Here is a 17,817-nt window from a genome sequence, read left to right on the forward strand (position 1 = left end):
GCCGTCTCCGCCACATCCGTTTCATAAAGGCGTCTGCAGAGAATGATCCGATGAAGCACATTTGAATGCTTGCGTGGGCCCGTTTGCGCTCCAGAGCTCGCCATGGAGCGACACAGGACAGACATCAACAAGCTGTTAGTGTCATTATTATTGCTAATAACATCGGGAGTTTCGCGCGCGGACGCCGGCAAGTAAGTGTGCTTCATTTCATTTTATGGAATCGCTTTGCAATCAGCCTTCAGAAAGCAAACTATATGCAGCAGGTTAGTATGTTGTAGAGAGCACTTCTCTCCGAATCGGCCTAAAACGGCAAGCTGACACAGCCTGTAGGGGCTCTGGTGACGAGAAGAATAGCAGCGCTTTCAACAGTCTGGAGCCTTATGGAGATTTAGCTTAGTAACCAAGAGAAATACCATGCTCTGCACAGCCACGCACAGTGTATAGAAGTAGCATGTCCAACAATGTCGGACAAAAATTTTAATATTGGGAAAATTGTAAGGTACTGTTACGGAAATATTGAAGGTAATTGTGCATTCTTTGGATGTGCTGCAAAATCTCTCTTTTAAAGTTTTTTTTTTTTTTTCCGGCGCTCACATCGAGCAGTTAAAACTGCCACCGAATCCTAATGAGGGAACCTTTTGACGATAACAAAAAAGTTATTTAAAAAAAAATGAAAGCATGCCGACAGGAGCTCTGCGGATTTATTGTATTGCTTGCTACAGTGAAATCTTGCTGAATATGAAAAAATTGCGTTCATAAATTCCTTCCGGTTCGAAAACGCTTTTGTCCAGAATGGTTGAGCATGTTGCAGCCACGCGTCGTGACTGACTAAAAAAAAAACTGCGATGGTCTGAGTAACATTTTTCCCATGAGAAAGTATGAAAGAACTCGCTTCTGGCAGTCCTTTTTCTAGCGGAATCATAGCGGAGATCCTACTCATACCTCCGAGAGCACCAAGCAAAAACATGAGCTTCATTGATGACATCTTTGCTGACTACGACAAGAGACTGTGGCCGACTTATGGAAGGGGTGAGTCCCAAAATTCGTAAAATTTCACTTCTTTTTCAATGTGTCTTTCCTTGAAATTGTTTCAAAGGCTTATTGGAGATTACGCATGTCAAAGGTGGCATATCTCCCCCATGGAGGAACGAAAATAGCTCTCGGTGCTTTTTCACGGTCATTATGCGCTCAGGTTCTGTCGTACCTGGGGAAGACAGTTTGAAGGCTGCTGTTTCTTTTCAAGTGCGCGTTGTTCAAATAATGCGGCGTTGGCGAAGGCGCCAATAACAGGAAAGGGTGAATGAAACTGGAGACGAAAGGGAGCCTCCTACTTTAGTGGCTTGTCAACTCTATAGAGTAGAAACGGAAGAAAACTTTATCAAACTGAGAATGAAGTTAGGAAAACAAAAAATGCCATGAAGTGGCCATGAAATATGGATGAATTAGTGGAAACCGAGCATAAGAAGGGAGATAAAGGCACGCACTCATTCGCAGGCATCGGAAAAGAAAAACATTCGCCAATAGCAGTTAACATGACATTAATTTCCATACAGAGCCGAAATCGAGACCCTTAGGCTTGTGAACGGCAATCTTTCAACGCAAAATCCTTATAAACACGCTCCCTCTCCGAGCTGCTGAAAGAGAAAGCATACAACATGTATTCTTTTGCCTGATCCGTACATCCGTGTGCGTCATCAGATTCGTTACTGGCACTCTGCATCTTTTTTAGCCGCTGCACGGATTAACACACACTTAGCAGTTTTTCTGTCTCACCTAAGCTACAGTTTTTTAACATGGAGTACCGCAACAGACGCATATATAGCAAAATATGTATGCTGCAAAAAATCTGGCCACTGATATAAAACGTCAATTACAGCGAACCGCTATCGTGCTACACCAGCTCGTGGCGTCTATAAACCACGCTGGTAGAAAAGAATTCCGTGCAAACCAATTAGCGCGGCATTCTGGATCTAACTTCTCCGAGGAGAAGCATATCCATATATTCTCTCCGTTATAAAAATAAAAATGGTCTATTCACTTTCGTCAAACTAAATCGGAAGTCTGATGCAAACTTTCGTTGTCACATTTGTCGAATAAATTTGTCGAAATAATTTTTGATAATCTTTTAATCAAGCCGTAGGAAATTATTTCGATTTTTATATAGAGAAGAACAGTGCACAGCGCTGCGTACTCTGCTTTCTGCCGTATAGTGTAGAAGGCAGTCTTGGGCCCCTGAAGGGTGGTTTTATACTTTTTTTATCAGGACCAAGCCAGATCTATGGCGTGAATAAACATCTTAAAGCAAGAAACAATTCTCTACTACCTTCTCGACATCATTTCTCTGTTCTTTTTTTTTGCAATTGTGATTATGTTTATTTTTGCCGCGTTGGCGTAAGCAATAGCCTTTTACCGCTACGTGCATGATCTGACGCATTTTCTCTCCTCTAAGGAGGGCGCTCAGTAATGTAAAATACCAGCAAGTGGTTTCAACTTTTGCTCTGGCATTCCATTGCAAATCTTAGATGAGCCAACCCTGGTCGATGTCGAACTCTGGGTCACGAGCTTCGGCCCGCTGGACAGTTCCAGCATGGTAAGTATGAGACTGCATATTTCACCCTTGCGTATTTAGTTGTCTCTCTCACCTTATTTAAGTGCACGAGGCATCTGCTGCTTATTTATTTATTTATTTATTTATTTATTTATTTATTTATTTATTTATTTATTTATTTATTTATTTATTTATTTATTTATTTATTTATTTATTTATTTATTTATTTATTTATTTATTTATTTATTGAATACTGTGGACATTATGCATGTCTAAGCAGGAGAGGGAAATACATACAGGGGAAAAAGCAAAGCAAGTACGATAGTACCGAATTGTATCGAAACCACAAAAAAGCAATCCAAAGGTAAAATTGAAAATGCGGTTACAATACAGCTACTAAGCCAACAGTTAAGATATGAAGAATGATTACAAAGCAACGGAGAGTTATTCGGCAATGAATCCCATTCAGAAACTGTTCTTGGAAAAGAAGAAAACTTGTATGTATTAGTGCGTGCAAAAATAGGTTCCAGGCTAAGGGCATTCTTATGGCGCGAGGCTCTTCTGAAGTCATTAGCGATGTAATTTTCGGGTCGAATACCAATTTGAGAAAAGTATAATGAATGAAGGAAGTTGAGATGGGCTTTCTTTCTTCTATCTGCAAGTGGTTCTAAGTCTGCAAGTTTCAACATGGCGGAAGGAGAGTCTATGCGCCTGTACCGGTTGAAAATGAAGCGGGCCGCAAGATGTTGCGCTTTTTCTAGTTTTTCTAGTTTTCTCTTTCTAGCAGCCTGTTGTGGTCAACAGGCTGCTATCATTCGACTAGGCACTTTTTATTGTCTTCAGACAAGCTGACATGTCTCATGAATTATTCCTCATTATGACGTTATTATTTCCTAAATGCCCGGCATTGTACAAACCACAGGTAGGCATTTTGTTAATCACAATGAGAAAAATTCTTGATTCCCTCATCCAGATTTTCGGAAACTTTCGTTCGTTTGTTCGGAGGGCTTAGTGCCGATGACGCACGTAATAGGTAAAACGTCTGCCGAGCGGCAAAATGATCATCACGTTAGTCTCATTCTTAAATATCAAACTGCCTGAGTCCTTCTCAACTAGAAGAAGGCAATCATGGGATATGCTTAATGAAATCGAAGTGTATCATATAACACCAAAAAATGTTTAAGAATGAAAAATTATTCGATGTCATCCTTCCTTGCTGCTAGTATCAACCCTTGCTAAAGGTCTTGCTCTAGCTGCATTTCTAGAGCCTAGCACTATGCACAGGACTACCCGGTGAACCTGTACCTTCGCGAGTACTGGTACGACCCGAGGCTCAGTCTCTTGAGCCATGGCGTCAATGAAACCTTCGTGATCAACGGCGGAGACATGGCCAGCCTCCTGTGGAAGCCCGACCTGACTTTCGTCAACATGAAAGCGGCACGCATCCAGGAGATTACCGTGCCCACCAGCCTGGTCAAGATATTCCCGGATGGCCGAGTTCTCTACAGCGTCCGGTACCTGCGTGCTTCCAATTCTGTTGCATAACATTTTTTTGCCTTCCCTGCTGTGGAATGATTGGTGCTCTGCAGCCTCAGCGCCCATTTTTAGCGCACTTGTACTCTCACCAACACCGACTTAACACGCCACGTTAAGTTTAAAAAAAAATCAAATCAATAATCGCAACAGGGAGTCAAAACCGCGGTGGCGCGGATAGATGAGCTTTGCAGGCCGCTGCTCCAGTGCACTATGTTATCGTCGCAGCCTTGTTCAACCAACTTTCGCGCTGTGCATTGCACACTGGCTTCGTCCAGTAATACTGCCCTTGCTTTCGCACTATAATCGCTTTAGAGAGGTTAAATACCTGATAATTTTTAAGGCGAGTGCATTAGAATTAACATCGGGAGCAAACTCCGCCGTTCGGAGTCACGAAATTCGCTGATTGGTCGAGAGAGGTCACGTAACCTTGTGATATCGTTGGTTTATTGGTTTATTGGCGTTTAACGTCCCGAAGCAACTCAGGCTATGAGGGACGCCGTACTGAAGGGCTCCGGAAATTTCGACCACCTGGGGTTCTTTAACGTGCACTGACATCGCACAGCACACGGGCCTCTCGAATTTCGCCTTCATCGAAATTCGGCCGCCGGGGCCGGGATCGAACCCGCGTCTTTCGGGTCAGCAGCCGAGCGCCGTAACCACCTTGTGACGTAATCACAACCTGCCCCCCGTGGCGGGTGCCAACCTGACCACCGGTTTGTCAGTTGCCCACCCACCGTGGCAGGTGACAATTATTGATTGGTCGAGATCGGTCACTCAACCTTGTGACATACAGACTGATTGTGGATAGTGATTTCAACTAAAATGCAAGTGTTAACAAATAAAAATCAGAAAAAAGTGTGATACATGCAAATGTCGGCACAGTCAGAGCATAGCGCATAGCTACTGCTCCAGCTACCAGTCTGAGTTGGTGGTTGATGGGCCGACAGTTCCAAAGAAACTGAGCCCACCGCGGTAGCTCAGTGGTTATGGTGCTCGGCTGCTGACCCGAAAGACGCGGGTTCGATCCCGGTCGTGGAGGTTGAATTTCGATGAAGGCGAAATTCTAGAGGCCCGTATACTGTGCGATGTCAGTGCACGTTAAAGAACGCCAGATTGTCGAAATTTCCGCACCCCTTCACTACGGTGTCTCTCATAGCCTGAGTTGCTTTGGGACGTTAAACCATATAAACGAAACCAAACCAAAGAAAGTGACGCAAACATACACAGAACTTGCAACAGAAACTGAGACAAAAGTGAAATCTAGCACATGCTATCGCATTCCACTCAAGCGTCCCCATCGTTTGTTCTTTTTTCTGGTCTCTGTCGGTCACTCCACTCTGGATTTTAATAGAGAGACGCAGTTCACGTTACGAAATATAACAAAAGTTTTGCAGTACACACCTCTTTAATGGAGAACAAAGGAAATTGGTTCTTTTCATTTGTAGCTCTCAATGTGTTCTTGTCGCAATGAACTGATTTGTTTTGTTTTCCAATATTGAGAATCCCTCAACGTCACATGAAGGAATTAGTTTTCCGCACAAGACTGTTCATTTAAATGCGCCCATCACGCATACACGCGTCGGCTCACACAGAAACTGCACTCCGTTGCCCGTTGGAAGAGGCATTGTGTTTTTACTTCTGCACACTGAATGGGCACCCGTGCTCTTGCTCACAGCACAAGGCTCCCGGAGCCTCAGATGCACGGCGGTCACTACTGTAGCCTGAAGAGATTCTTGTAAATTAAAACTTCTACAAATTATATGAAAGACTATTGCCAGCTCATTTACGCCGACGTGCCCCCGTTTTCGTCTCCCTTCGTTAGTGTACGATTGTTCGGCATTCAGCGCCGTACCACCAAACCTCAGTGGCTATCATACATTTCGGAGCGTAATAGGGCTGCTGTATTTCTGCAAATGAGGGATTTTTCGTGCACTTAAAGAGGAGATTTCATTCTAACAATCTGCTTGAACGTATATGAAAATATGCACCTCCACTACGACTCTCAGTAACGAAGCTTCAGTTCATAAAAAGTGACAACCTGGCAGGTTGTAATGTCGCCGATAAATATCTGGTTCCTTGTTCTATCTAAGGTTTCCTGTTTTTACACGTGTCATGCTCTTTGACTTTTTTAGGTTAAATCTTCGGCTGTCGTGCGCACTGGACTTCCAGCTATACCCTTTCGACACACAGCAGTGTCACATCATAATTCGGTCATGTAAGTGCATATTTGTCGACTCCTTTATTGGGTAACCGCAGCGCTTCTACAGTGCTGGAGTGCTACGCATTCTTTCTGTAATACCCAAGCGTGCGCCCAAGTTCGTGCTATAAGTAATTAAATCTGAATTTTTACCAAGGCGGGTTCTATTTATGAAATTTGTTATCTTGCGTATAGTGGCCCTTAGTGAAGGAAAATTAAATCCTTCATAGCTACAGCGATGACCCCATAGGGTATATTTAAATGGTCGCAGTTGCATGATATACTTGCATTGCGTCGTAATATTCCCACACTGACTATAGTCTGTTCTAGTCACGACAGTATTCGAAAACGTAAAGTGCACTGATTGAGTCCGAACTCATGTAATCTAAAACGGACTCAATTTCAAGACATACGTGAAAGCTCGACCTTCACCTAAAATCTACGATCCAAAAAGACGGAGGCATAACAAATCGATAAAAAACAATATGGACAAATCGTGTTGCCTCGAAAGCGCAGAGGTGTTGCCCTTTAACATGAAATTTTTTTAACCACTCCAGACGTACAGCCTTAGTCAAAAGTGAGGGCTCCGAGGAATATGCTTCTAGGCCGAGTAGCGGGTTCTTGTGACATCTGTGAAAGTCCTAACCTTTAGAAGATTAAGAGCAAGGGCCCTTAGTTTGGAACGCTGGCGAGGCAAAACGAGCTACATATCATGAGCCAGAAGTAAACCCTCTTGGCCTCTAAACTTTTGAAAAAAGCTGTATCGAAGCCAGCTCGCCTTCGTCCTTAATCTTTTGCCCTATCTTTGATTCTCTACCAACGCACAGACGCCCACACAGTAAACGAGATCGACTTAGCCTGGAAGGAGGACAACCCAGTCACGCTCGACCATCCGCTCAAGCTCTCGGAGTTCCAGCTGGTTGACGATTACAATTCTACCTACAACAAGGAGCTGCCCACAGGTTATCCGCCGTCCAGCTGTGCCGCTGACGTTCAGTTTGTACATCTGTTTAGCTCGCGATGGTGTTAGCAGTGTTTGTAAGTTAAACTGGAACTAATTATGATACACCGCGTTCGATGTGTGGCTGAAGAGGCCGCAATCCTTTAGGACAAGACACAAAATCTGTCCTTCACGTGAAGTTCTTCCGATAGCGTGGGGCTCATGATCACTTAAATCTTAAAGGCGGTTCCTACTGTCACACCTTCCAACGACTAGGATATGAAAGGGGATAAAGATTTCCACACAGAATAGTGAACGAAAGCCTGCAGCTGTGAGTCTTGATTTTAAAGTTCTTCGAAAAAATCGAGTGCCCAATAGTGGCAACTCAGCTGTCCTAAATCTCTGAGGAGCCACCGCGGAGGCTCCGGGCCTTTGTCGTACGGCTGCTGGGCCCAATGTCGCGGCATCCAATCCCGGCGTCGGTGGTCGCATTTCGCTCTAGGCTAAACGCGAAAGGCCCAAGTGTTGTGCCATGTCAATGCGCGTTAGACAGCCTGAACTGGACAGAATTAATTTGCAGCCTAGCCCGCGTGCGGCTTCGGGAAGTTAAAGGCCAGATAAGCCCTCACCGTACTAAACTATCCAAATTCTGGTTAAATTTTGATTGATATCGCAGTGACGCCCTCCTTTTAACTGACATCTTAATAGCACATGAGCCGTTCTTGTCGGCTCTTTTTATAGCGACAGCAATTACTCTTTAATCACTCGCCCATTCGTCACTGACTACGGAGGCTCACGTTGATCCCTGGAAATAAAGCAGCGCTACCCGGTTTTTCCTACCAGAAAACAGGCAACAGGTACGCGGGCATGAGGCATGGCAACGCGCGAGTAGAGGATTTAGAATGTGCTCCCTGAATGAACTGTGTGCATGTGCGCGTCATAATGGTGCTCCAAAAGAAGAGAAAACGAAGAAACGAACGAAATGTAAATATGACACAATGCACCGGCCACAGAAAAAAAAAATCGGGAAACACTTAAGCTCTTCTTTACTGGTATGCCGCGATACGCAAAGAGGACCTGAGGCCCCTCTTTGCGTATCGCTTCGCAGACTCGGACGCTGTCTGACATGGCACACAAGGCCTTCCTTTGACCAAATCTAACGAACTTGCCTCGGTGGACGAGGAGTAGCATGTTCGACACGCCGCCCAAGGCACGCAGGTTCGATTCCAGTCTAATTACCTTAGTCTTCTTTTCAGCACAATTAATTCACTCCATATTATTTCATGTCGTAACTACTTTTGAGTCATCTTGCTACTGTATAAACATAATTGATTTGATGTTTTAACCGCTTTTCACTTCCGCAGTTCCACGCGTTCCGCCGCGACCCTCTCGACCAATCTGGATTTTCTCGACACGCCAACGCCAACTACGATCCCGGTTTGTCCGCTGAACGGGAGCCTTAACGCTAGCACGTTAAAAGAAAACTGGCTATCTCTCGCAACTGCCTCGCAGAGGAGTGGAAGCTTTACAAGCGTTAAGCGACGGATTCGAGAGGCGCTCAGTTCTCACGCCTTCTCAAACCAACCACGCAGGTTTTAATACCATTTTCAGGCACCCATACGTTGCGCTCCAGTGCCAAAAAAATTCTGAAGCGAAGTACAAAAAAACGAAGGTACAGCGCTTGCCTCTTGATATCCAGAAACGTACACCGCGGTGAAATGGCCCAGCAGCAGTAAAAACCCAACCAGCCGCCAGGGGAAGTACGTTTCGAACCATTCAGATCTGTGGACTTGTGAAACACTTGGGTCCGTTCGCGTGGCGGCTCAACCTTGAACTCGCCACGGTGGCACAGTGGTTAGAGCGCTCGACTGCTGAGCCGGAGTACCCGGGTTTGAACCCGACCGCAGCGGCTGCGTTTCGATGGAGGTGAAACGCAAAAAAGCACCCGAGTGCTGTGCGATCTCAGCGCACGTTAAATATCCCCAGTTGATAGAAATTACTCCGGAGACCTCCGCTACGGCCCCTCTCTTTTCCTTTCTTCTTTCACCCGCCGCGGTGGCTCAGTGGTTACGGCTCTCGGCTGCTGACCCGAAATACGCGCGCGGGTTCGATCCCGGCTGCGGCGGCCGAATTTCGATGGAGGCGAAATTCTAGAGGCCCGTGTGCTGTGCGATGTCAGTGCACGTTAAAGAACCCCAGGTGGTCGAAATTTCCGGAGCCCTTCACTACGGCGTCCCTCATAGCCTGAGTTGCTTCTGGACGTTAAACCCCAATAAACCAAACCAAACTTCCTTCTTTCACTCCCTCCTTTATCCCTTCCCTTACGGCGCGGTTCGGGTGTCCACCGAGATACGTGAGACAGTTACTGCGTCATTTCCTTGCGTCAAAACCAATTTTCATTTTCATTTTTCGACCTTGACATCACCGGCTTAGACGAGAATGAGAAGGGTGATGATGATGATGGTGTATTTTTATGGAGCGAGGGCAACTCTGGCCAAAGAGTGTCATGAGACAAAGTATTTTCGTCTAGACAAGGTGGGGTGACAGGCCCATTTCCCAAGAATTTCACCGCAGTTAAGATGAGTTCCAGGTCAGGGCAAAGCTTGTACCCACTGTATCTCCGGCGGGTACTCGGCGGCGCTGGGAATCGAACCCTGCATCTCCTGCATGCGAGGCGAGTGCTCAAACCATTAGGTCACCGATGTGGTCGGCTTCGACCAAGAGAGTGGCTTTGTCTTGAGAGAGCGCGAAAGAACTTTGGTTTAATTCTTCACAGTATTTCTCAACATACAATGCACCATGAAAAATTACGACTGAAGTAATCGCTGGCACTTTTATTCACTTGAAAGCAAGCGCGAGGAATAACAGCTGTATAAAGCGGTGTCTGTTCTGTGTTTTTCAGGGAACTTCACTGTTTTGCAGTACACCTTTGTGCTCCAACGCCTGCGGGGCTACCACCTCATCTACGTGTACCTGCCCAGCGCTCTAATTGTGTGTGCGTCTTGGGTCTGTCTTTGGCTTAAGGTATGACCAGAAACAGTTGCCTACCTGTGCAGCCTAATTACCTGCTCTAACCTTTGATTGGTACCTACACCAGCTTCAGTGTAAAGTAGCAGCCGCAAAACATTGAACCTGTTTTACCGCGTACCGCGACACAGCATAATTTGTGGGGCAACGACTGCGTCTTCGGCAGGATGCTCAGAAGTGGAGCTCGTTTATTACTTTGGGGAAAAGACAAAATTGCGCCCAAAATAAGAAACAAGCATGAGTTGTAGGAAAACGAAAAGCTGTGCAGATTAACAAGCTTCGCTTTGATTTTATTTTTCGTGCTCAGCTCTGCACATTGCCCCTAATGGACATTTCATGCTTCATGGCGCTTTCTGCACATCAACCAAAATCACTCGCTCTATAGGGTTCAGAGCTGGCACAGCGACATCATATTTCATGGTTACTGGGTCTTGACGCAGTTAGGAGCTCTTCCCCTCAAGGCTTATCAACCATGTGTGGACCATGCGTGTGTGTGCATATTAAAGAAGTATCACCGAATTATCGTAGCCTCTATAGTGTGACCGGCATTCTAACTACCGCACCGTATGCTATAGATCGAGCAACAAAACGACCACTCTGACAGGCGGACTTTGCTGAGGGGATTTAAGGTGCGCCAGTATAGAGAGGCCCCACGCGGCGTTGATAAGAATGTGAGGCATATCTACATTGTTCAGTATAAGGCTATCACTGACGGCTGCTCATTTTACTCTCCGATGGTCACATCTACCGAGACTCTATACACTTGATGTATTTCATTTACAACCAAACAGCAACACTCTATTATGAAGTTTGCTTCAGACTTCATTGTTCGCCTGAATGCAAGTTTTGTGCGGTGAAGTTTAATGGGTGTGGCAATGGCTGAGTGATAGCCACTAATCCACTGAAAGCTTGTAAGCTGAAGTAGTAGGGCGCTTCGCTCAAATTTCGGCTAAGTTACTGCTGAATACTGAGTGCTGATAAGTTAGGTGCAGACCTGACCAGCTTGAATACCAAAGAGGCTCAAGTGTGATCGGAGTCGATGAGCCGCAGAGGCAGTGGGTCGTAACGTCGACATCTGACTAAATTCAAAAGTAATGCCGAGCTGTGATCTTCAAGGGCGTTCCATCTGGTTTTGTCGACCTATGGCACTCCATGTCATCCGAGAAACACTTTTAAAACTGAAATTCCTAACGTACTCTGTCACTGAACAGATTTAATGGAGAAGGAAGCGGCAGACGACGACTGGCTTTTTGCCGTCTACTGTAAATGGCTTGCCGCCATAATTAATGCTCTTGTCCGGAGCCTCGCAACATGCGTAAATCGCTTTGTAGACCATAAGTCTCCACAGTTAGGGTGCATAGAAAAGCAATTCCTAGCTGTAGAGAGCTTCTTCTATTGAGTTAAGATACTGACAACGTGCAGAGAGATCAGTCTGCCCTGCAGTGCTGCCCAGTAGACCGATGGAAGCAGATAAAACGAACTGCCCCAAGAATACGAAAGCAATGCCACCCCTACCCTTAAGAGGCTTCCAAATGATCTCTCCCGGCCGGACATATAAAAGAAATGCTGTGTCATCTTAGACCACAATTCGCAGCCCTTTGAACACCTTGGAAGGTTGTTCCGAGTGGTTGAATAGACAACTAAATTATCCTCAGCTCACAGTAGAATGGCGTGCTTTGTTGCTTTGTGTACGGTATTAGAAAGGTTGGTCACCGTTAGCCGTGTTCAGCTGTACGTCTAAGAAACTAACCCAGTACCGTTTTGGCAAATATCGTCCATATAACAGGTGTTTCACCTTAGATGTTCAGCAATTCATAAAAATAGGATTTTTGACTTAGAAGAGCAGCTTTTTCGGCATAGGATTGTCGGAGCTGCATCGAATCAGAATACAGCTAACACGTGCTAACTAGTAGGCTGGTTAACTATTATTAAGCAATTGCATTTTAAACTATTGTTGCTAGCCTCCTGTTTTATTGATAGGCATGTAGCTCTCCGTAAGTCATATCAACATCAGTTATTAGAATTCTGACGCGATGGCGTTATGAAGCCAGAAAAGCCTGCGTCGTCGTCGGCGTCGTCTGCTGTGAGCGAAAATCCACAAAAAAATCTCCAATAGAGCAACCTAGGTGGGCCATTCAGGGCACGTGACCTTTTTATCGTAGTTCTCACCTGCCCACCGCATCATAAGCAAACTGCCCAACTGCGGCAATAAATTAATGAATGGTTGCGAGAGGTGTCGCGGGAAGAGCACTCTGGGTCGCACAAGCCCAACCGATGGCAGCACCTGCCATCGCAGGGCAGTGGCGCATTGCTTAACCGTTGACTATTGCGCCAGTAGCGGTGTGACGACTCCCGGCAATCATGAATGTAAAGTAGAAAATCACCAACCCCTCATATATGGGCATTAACCTATTCAGGCTATGGCGTCATAACCTTAAGGCGGAGCTTAAGTGTCTACTCAAATTTTATGAAATAGCAGCTACTCTCGGCACCGTGACCGAAAAAATTCTGGCTACATGACACCAAAATGCATGCGCTTTCAAAAAGCTCGCTTACAAAACAACCCCTCCAGTGCACGTGACTCGTCGAAATAGTATGTGGGGACACAGTGCCGCGGATAGCTGCGTTTTCGAAATTCTAAAAACCTACATGGGTATTGCTTACGGTGGATTACACGCCTCTGAATAAATAAGGAGAATAACATTAATAGTGAGAAAGCTAACCACTCAATATTAGTAAACCAGCTTACTAATTACCACGTCTTTACTCCATTCTGATGCGCTACACCACTGACCAAGAAAAGCACTCTCCTAACTCAATATGCCTATTAAAAAAAATGCACAACACTTTTCGTGATATACCTGGTATATACTTCTTGTGACCCCAGCGTAGCAGCCAAATTTAACAGAATGCAGCACTCGGCAGGTATACCGGCTTGCAACGTTGCTGCAGTCCTGTACTTGTAAGACAGCGTCATGCAAAACCCGACAGCGTACTAAAGCAGACCCTGTTACTCTCAACTAAAGCCGTTTAAGCCATTGTGAGACAGAAGCTCGAGTTGGTCTTCACGCAAGCCTACAAAAATAGCCACTGCGTCCTCCTGCTACGAGTTTCTTGAATTTTGACTCGCATATGCCCGGAGCTGAAAGCAACGTATCCTCCTTAAGTGGAATGCTAGCTGTCGTATTATGAACGAAGACACTCACGCGTGTTAGGCCTTCGTATATGGATGGTTTGAATCACTTGGCACTAAAGCATACTGGGACCACCCGTTTGCGTTGTGCTTCTCAGTAAGAGGATCCTCGAGTGGGTTCAAAATATCTTCGTTCTAAAAACCGCACGTCATGGTTGCTTCCAGGTGGAGATCCCGCAGGCCCGAGTAGCCTTGGGCGCGGTGACGCTGCTCACGCTGGCGTCGCTGGCGAGCAGTGTTCGCACCACCATCCCCCGCGTGGCGTACATCAAGGCCATCGACGTGTGGTACGCCACATGCATCATGTTCGTCTTCGCCGTGCTCAGTGTGGCCACGGGCACGCACTACTTGGTGCGCGTGCGCCTCAGACCGCTCTGCGTGCGCCGCGTCGACCACTGGGTCGTCGACATGTACCAGGTACGAGGTGATGGCTCCAGTAACAGAGGCTGCAGGGCGAGATGGTTCTGCGCGCTCATTTTGAATCAAGCTCCTGTGTTCGTCGTCTTCTCCTTTGTCGTGTGTTACTGCAGCGCCTCATTTAAAACAAAAAAACGTGATGATGAGAGAGGTGCTTTTGCACTGGCCTTCCCAGAGCTGTCTTCACTAGCCTGTCGTAAATGTAAACGCGATGCGGGGTTAAAAGCAAGAAAGCTTTGCTGTAAATTGCTTTGTGCACCAATAATCAGCTGTCGCGCATTTGCTTCGTGACCTCGTTATTGATTTACGTGCAGATAATGGAAGTGTATATGAACAGATCACTAGCAAGCACGAATATACCGGGCCTCCCTCCAGAACATAATCTCCAAGAAAAAAGAACATGCACTTCTAAACGGCTTCCACTCTTGCTATGTATGTGGTATACCCTGAAGTTAAGCACGGTTGGGCTTTCTTGCGTTTTAATAATGTGAAACTGAAGATGTTTTAGAATTCGACAACCTTAAAGGGATCGAATGTGTGAAACTTGCGAGGGAAGCATGCGAAATGATTTAGTGCTAGCATTTGAAGTGGTGCCGTGATCGACGACTGAGCACGAAATAACATTACACTGCGAGGAGTGCAGCCAACATTTTGCCGGCATGCTTTGCTTTAAACGCAGAGACTGGTCTACGGGCGCCGTACGGATCCATTCTTATTGACCATGGACAAGGAGAATAAATTAGAGCAACACCGCAACGTGAAGATGTCGCAGGCTTTCGAGAGGGTGGCCAGATACATGTTCCCCGTTTGCTTCGGGTTCTTCAACGTCGTCTACTGGTCCTTCTACGTCGAGAGATCCTACTATCGGGGACGCTAATTATCTTAGTGCGCCACCAAAGCCGGTACGCTTTCAGATGCTGCAACGTCACAAGCTTATGGCAACTCTACCAGAAAGCTGTGCTGACATTTATGCGCTGCCTGCCAACGGATGCATATTGACAAAAAGAATTTAGCAGATGACGACTGAACGTGTCTCATTTCACGTGACACATTTCGTTACTAGAGTAGGGCACAGGGGGCGTTTGTCCAGATACTTCTCCAATCACAATAAAGATCTGACGTGTTTACAACACTGTCCACAAGTTCACTCAACCAAACGCTAGATTTGCTTCTGCCGGGAAGATTTCCGAAAGTCGCATAAGGGCTTTTTGTAGCCGGGCAACTGAGCTCGCCTGGACGTTGTCTGTAGTTGCGTGCTATTTCAGGAAGTGACGTGCCGCTTACTTCAACTCTTTAAAGTGCGGGTTGTGCAGTATTGCACAAACGGACGTGTCGAGGAAAAGTGTTCCCTTTTTTTTTTAAGGCGAAAGCATTGTATGGCGAATCGGTCACGATACCCGGAGTTGTCCAGCAGCATTGGTCCGAAGATCCCTATGACGTCACCATGGTCTTGCATGATGTCAGCAGTAGACCATAATATAGTAACGGGTAATCAAGGCAATGAAGCAGACATTTAACGTGACTCTAGTAGTTAGTGATGGTTGGTGATAGTTACCGTGAGTGTGTTGGAATGAGAAAGGACGGTACTAAATAATGATGCGAGTCATTAATGACAATGGCATTGACGAAGGCCTTTGGGTTGAACGTAGTCATGGTAAAGACCTTTAGGCCAAAGACGTTTAGGGTGAATGCCTTCAAAGTCCTTATCTGAAATTCTTTTACGGTAAAGGCCTTCAGGTTAAACGTCTTTGGGATTGAAGGTATTTAGGTCAATGGCCTTTACAGTAAAAGCTTTTAGGCCAAAGGATGCTTTCGCTTTAACAGCACGTAAAGACCTTAAGTACCCACCGCAGCTTTTTTTCCAGACCGCTCACATTTTTTAGTGTGTTCAACGTGGCGCCCATCGAACATCCATGGATTTCACATTTTTCTTTTCCAACTTCTTTGTTATCCCGAAGTTGCACAGTGCAGCATGACGTCTCAGCGTGTGATGCATGGAGCTGTCATAGCTACGCAGCTGGCGTTTAATCAGTACCGAGGCAATGAAGATAAAGTGGGGTCAGTTATTATGTTGTTTACGCAATTTTTAGATTCTTTTCACGCGCATTTCAATATAGTAACCACATAAAAGGACAAAACCGTTCATCTTCCAGAAATTTGGAACGTATACGAGCGCAATTTTATCCGCAATCCGTAGTGCAGTATTCCCTGTGCTTGAGGAATTCTGTCCAAGACTACACATTCGAAACTGAACATTTTGACAGGAATCCTTTAGCGGGAAAACTGAGGGCACTGTCCCCCGCCAAAACGCTTTACTGGAAAGACTGATGTTTCGTTGCCGGCCCAGATCCTACTTAAGGAACGACAATAGGCGGCCCGGTGTGCACCTTTAACGGATAAGAGGTGGAGGGAAAAAGTGCGGAGAAGAAGGCAAGCCTCGGGACACAGGGCGCGGGTGTTAGAGCTATGAGTGTGGTATGCCGGGGGAGAAATTGGAGTAAGGAGACTGCACCCATAGCTCTAAAATTCTCCCACTCTAATATCTAAAGCTTACCCTCTGTTACTCGTTCCCCACGATTTTAATCCTTTGGAGGAGCTCACTCGATTGCCTGTTGGGAGGAGGGTAGTTCGCAGCATGACTTCAACGTCCGGCAAAATGGCCAAAGGTATTTACCCACAGATGCATTCCCGGTCACGGCGGACGCATTTCTAATGTTAGTGCACTTTGAAGATCCCCATGTGGTCGAAATTATTCCAGTACGGTGGTTCTTTCTTCCTCCTTTTACTCCCGTTTTCGTTCCTTTCTTCACGGTCCGGCAGAGATATCCATTGAAAGGGAAGATAGTTACTGTGTCGGATCCCGATGGCTCGGTGTAATTTATCCTATCTTCATTTTTTGGGGAAGGAAAACACTGCTTGTCCTGTAAACTAATACTGTTTTTTGCCTTGTACCTTTGCAACTTTGAAATTTGTAGCATTTTCAAATTTTGAATTTGTAGCCATCGCTAGGAGGTCAGAATTAGAGGAGCCCGTGAGCCATGCGGTCTCCTATGCCCGACCGATCACCTCAATTTGAGACTGACTGGGGGTCAGGGCTGAGCAACACGGTCCCCCACTCCTCTCCATTATTAGTGATTTCATACACGAGCGCGCGCTTATATATGATTTAGGTTCGCTCTGCGGCTGCAAAACTCACATTTGTCGCTGTATATTCCAGGGCAGAAGTGCCTCATGTAAATGTGATTAGTATACATGTTAGTTTGGAGTAACCGCCATGTTACCTCTTGACTCTTCGTGGGCGATTTGTGGGTCTTGCGGTACTTAGTCCGGAGAGCCCTAAGGTGTGTAGTTTTGCATAGTATGTAAGCGTGCTATCCCCAACCAAGAAGGGCATGCCGCTAGCGGGGAAGTGGCGAGGTCTGTCCCGGTCGAGGGCCGCCTCCCGGCTTGCGAAACCTTGGGCTGCGGCGTGAGCTCCCTCGATTCCCGGCAGGAAGACATGCGCCAGCGTCCAGATAACGTGGTTGGGGCTAGATGTGAAAATTCGCGAGAGAGAGGAGAGGCAACCTTTCGCGAAGTTACTCATTGCTGACTTGAAGTCGCTGAGGATGTGTTTGGTCTCGGCGTGAAGAGATGATGGTATGGCCAACGCGATAGCTGCCTCTTCTGCCACCCCCGCTGATGATGTATGAATTGATGTGTTTGTCTCTACGACGCCGAAGCGATCGACTACAGCCAGAGTACAGGCTGATTGATGCCGATGGCATGGGATGTTATGCTCCGCGGAGTCATCATAGAGGACGTCTTCGTCATCACGAAAGCGCCGATAAAGGGCCTTGGCTTGCTTAGCGCGTCGAACTTTGTGAAGGATCGCATGCAGGCCTGTTCCTGGTGAACGGAGTGATCTACATCTGTTTGCAATATGTGTGTGGCACGTCAGCCTTCGCTGTAAAAATGCA

General features: G+C 46.2%; 1 protein-coding gene across 1 annotated transcript; it reads left to right on the plus strand.

Annotated features, from left to right (window-relative positions):
- The first annotated feature begins 102 nt into the window (after positions 1-102).
- LOC149339162 (glycine receptor subunit alpha-2-like) lies at positions 103-14,735 on the plus strand. Its single transcript, XM_089550412.1, has 9 exons — positions 103-191; positions 902-1,029; positions 2,523-2,590; positions 3,833-4,062; positions 6,217-6,299; positions 7,109-7,243; positions 10,124-10,245; positions 13,607-13,858; positions 14,538-14,735. Exons 1-9 carry the CDS (start codon positions 103-105, stop codon positions 14,733-14,735), a joined length of 1,305 nt encoding a protein of 434 aa, XP_089406538.1.
- The last annotated feature ends 3,082 nt before the right edge of the window (positions 14,736-17,817 follow it).

Source organism: Amblyomma mixtum, chromosome 6 (genome assembly GCF_055824585.1).
Source record: "Amblyomma mixtum isolate Tamu chromosome 6, ASM5582458v1, whole genome shotgun sequence".
Taxonomy (NCBI): Eukaryota; Metazoa; Arthropoda; class Arachnida; order Ixodida; family Ixodidae; genus Amblyomma; species Amblyomma mixtum.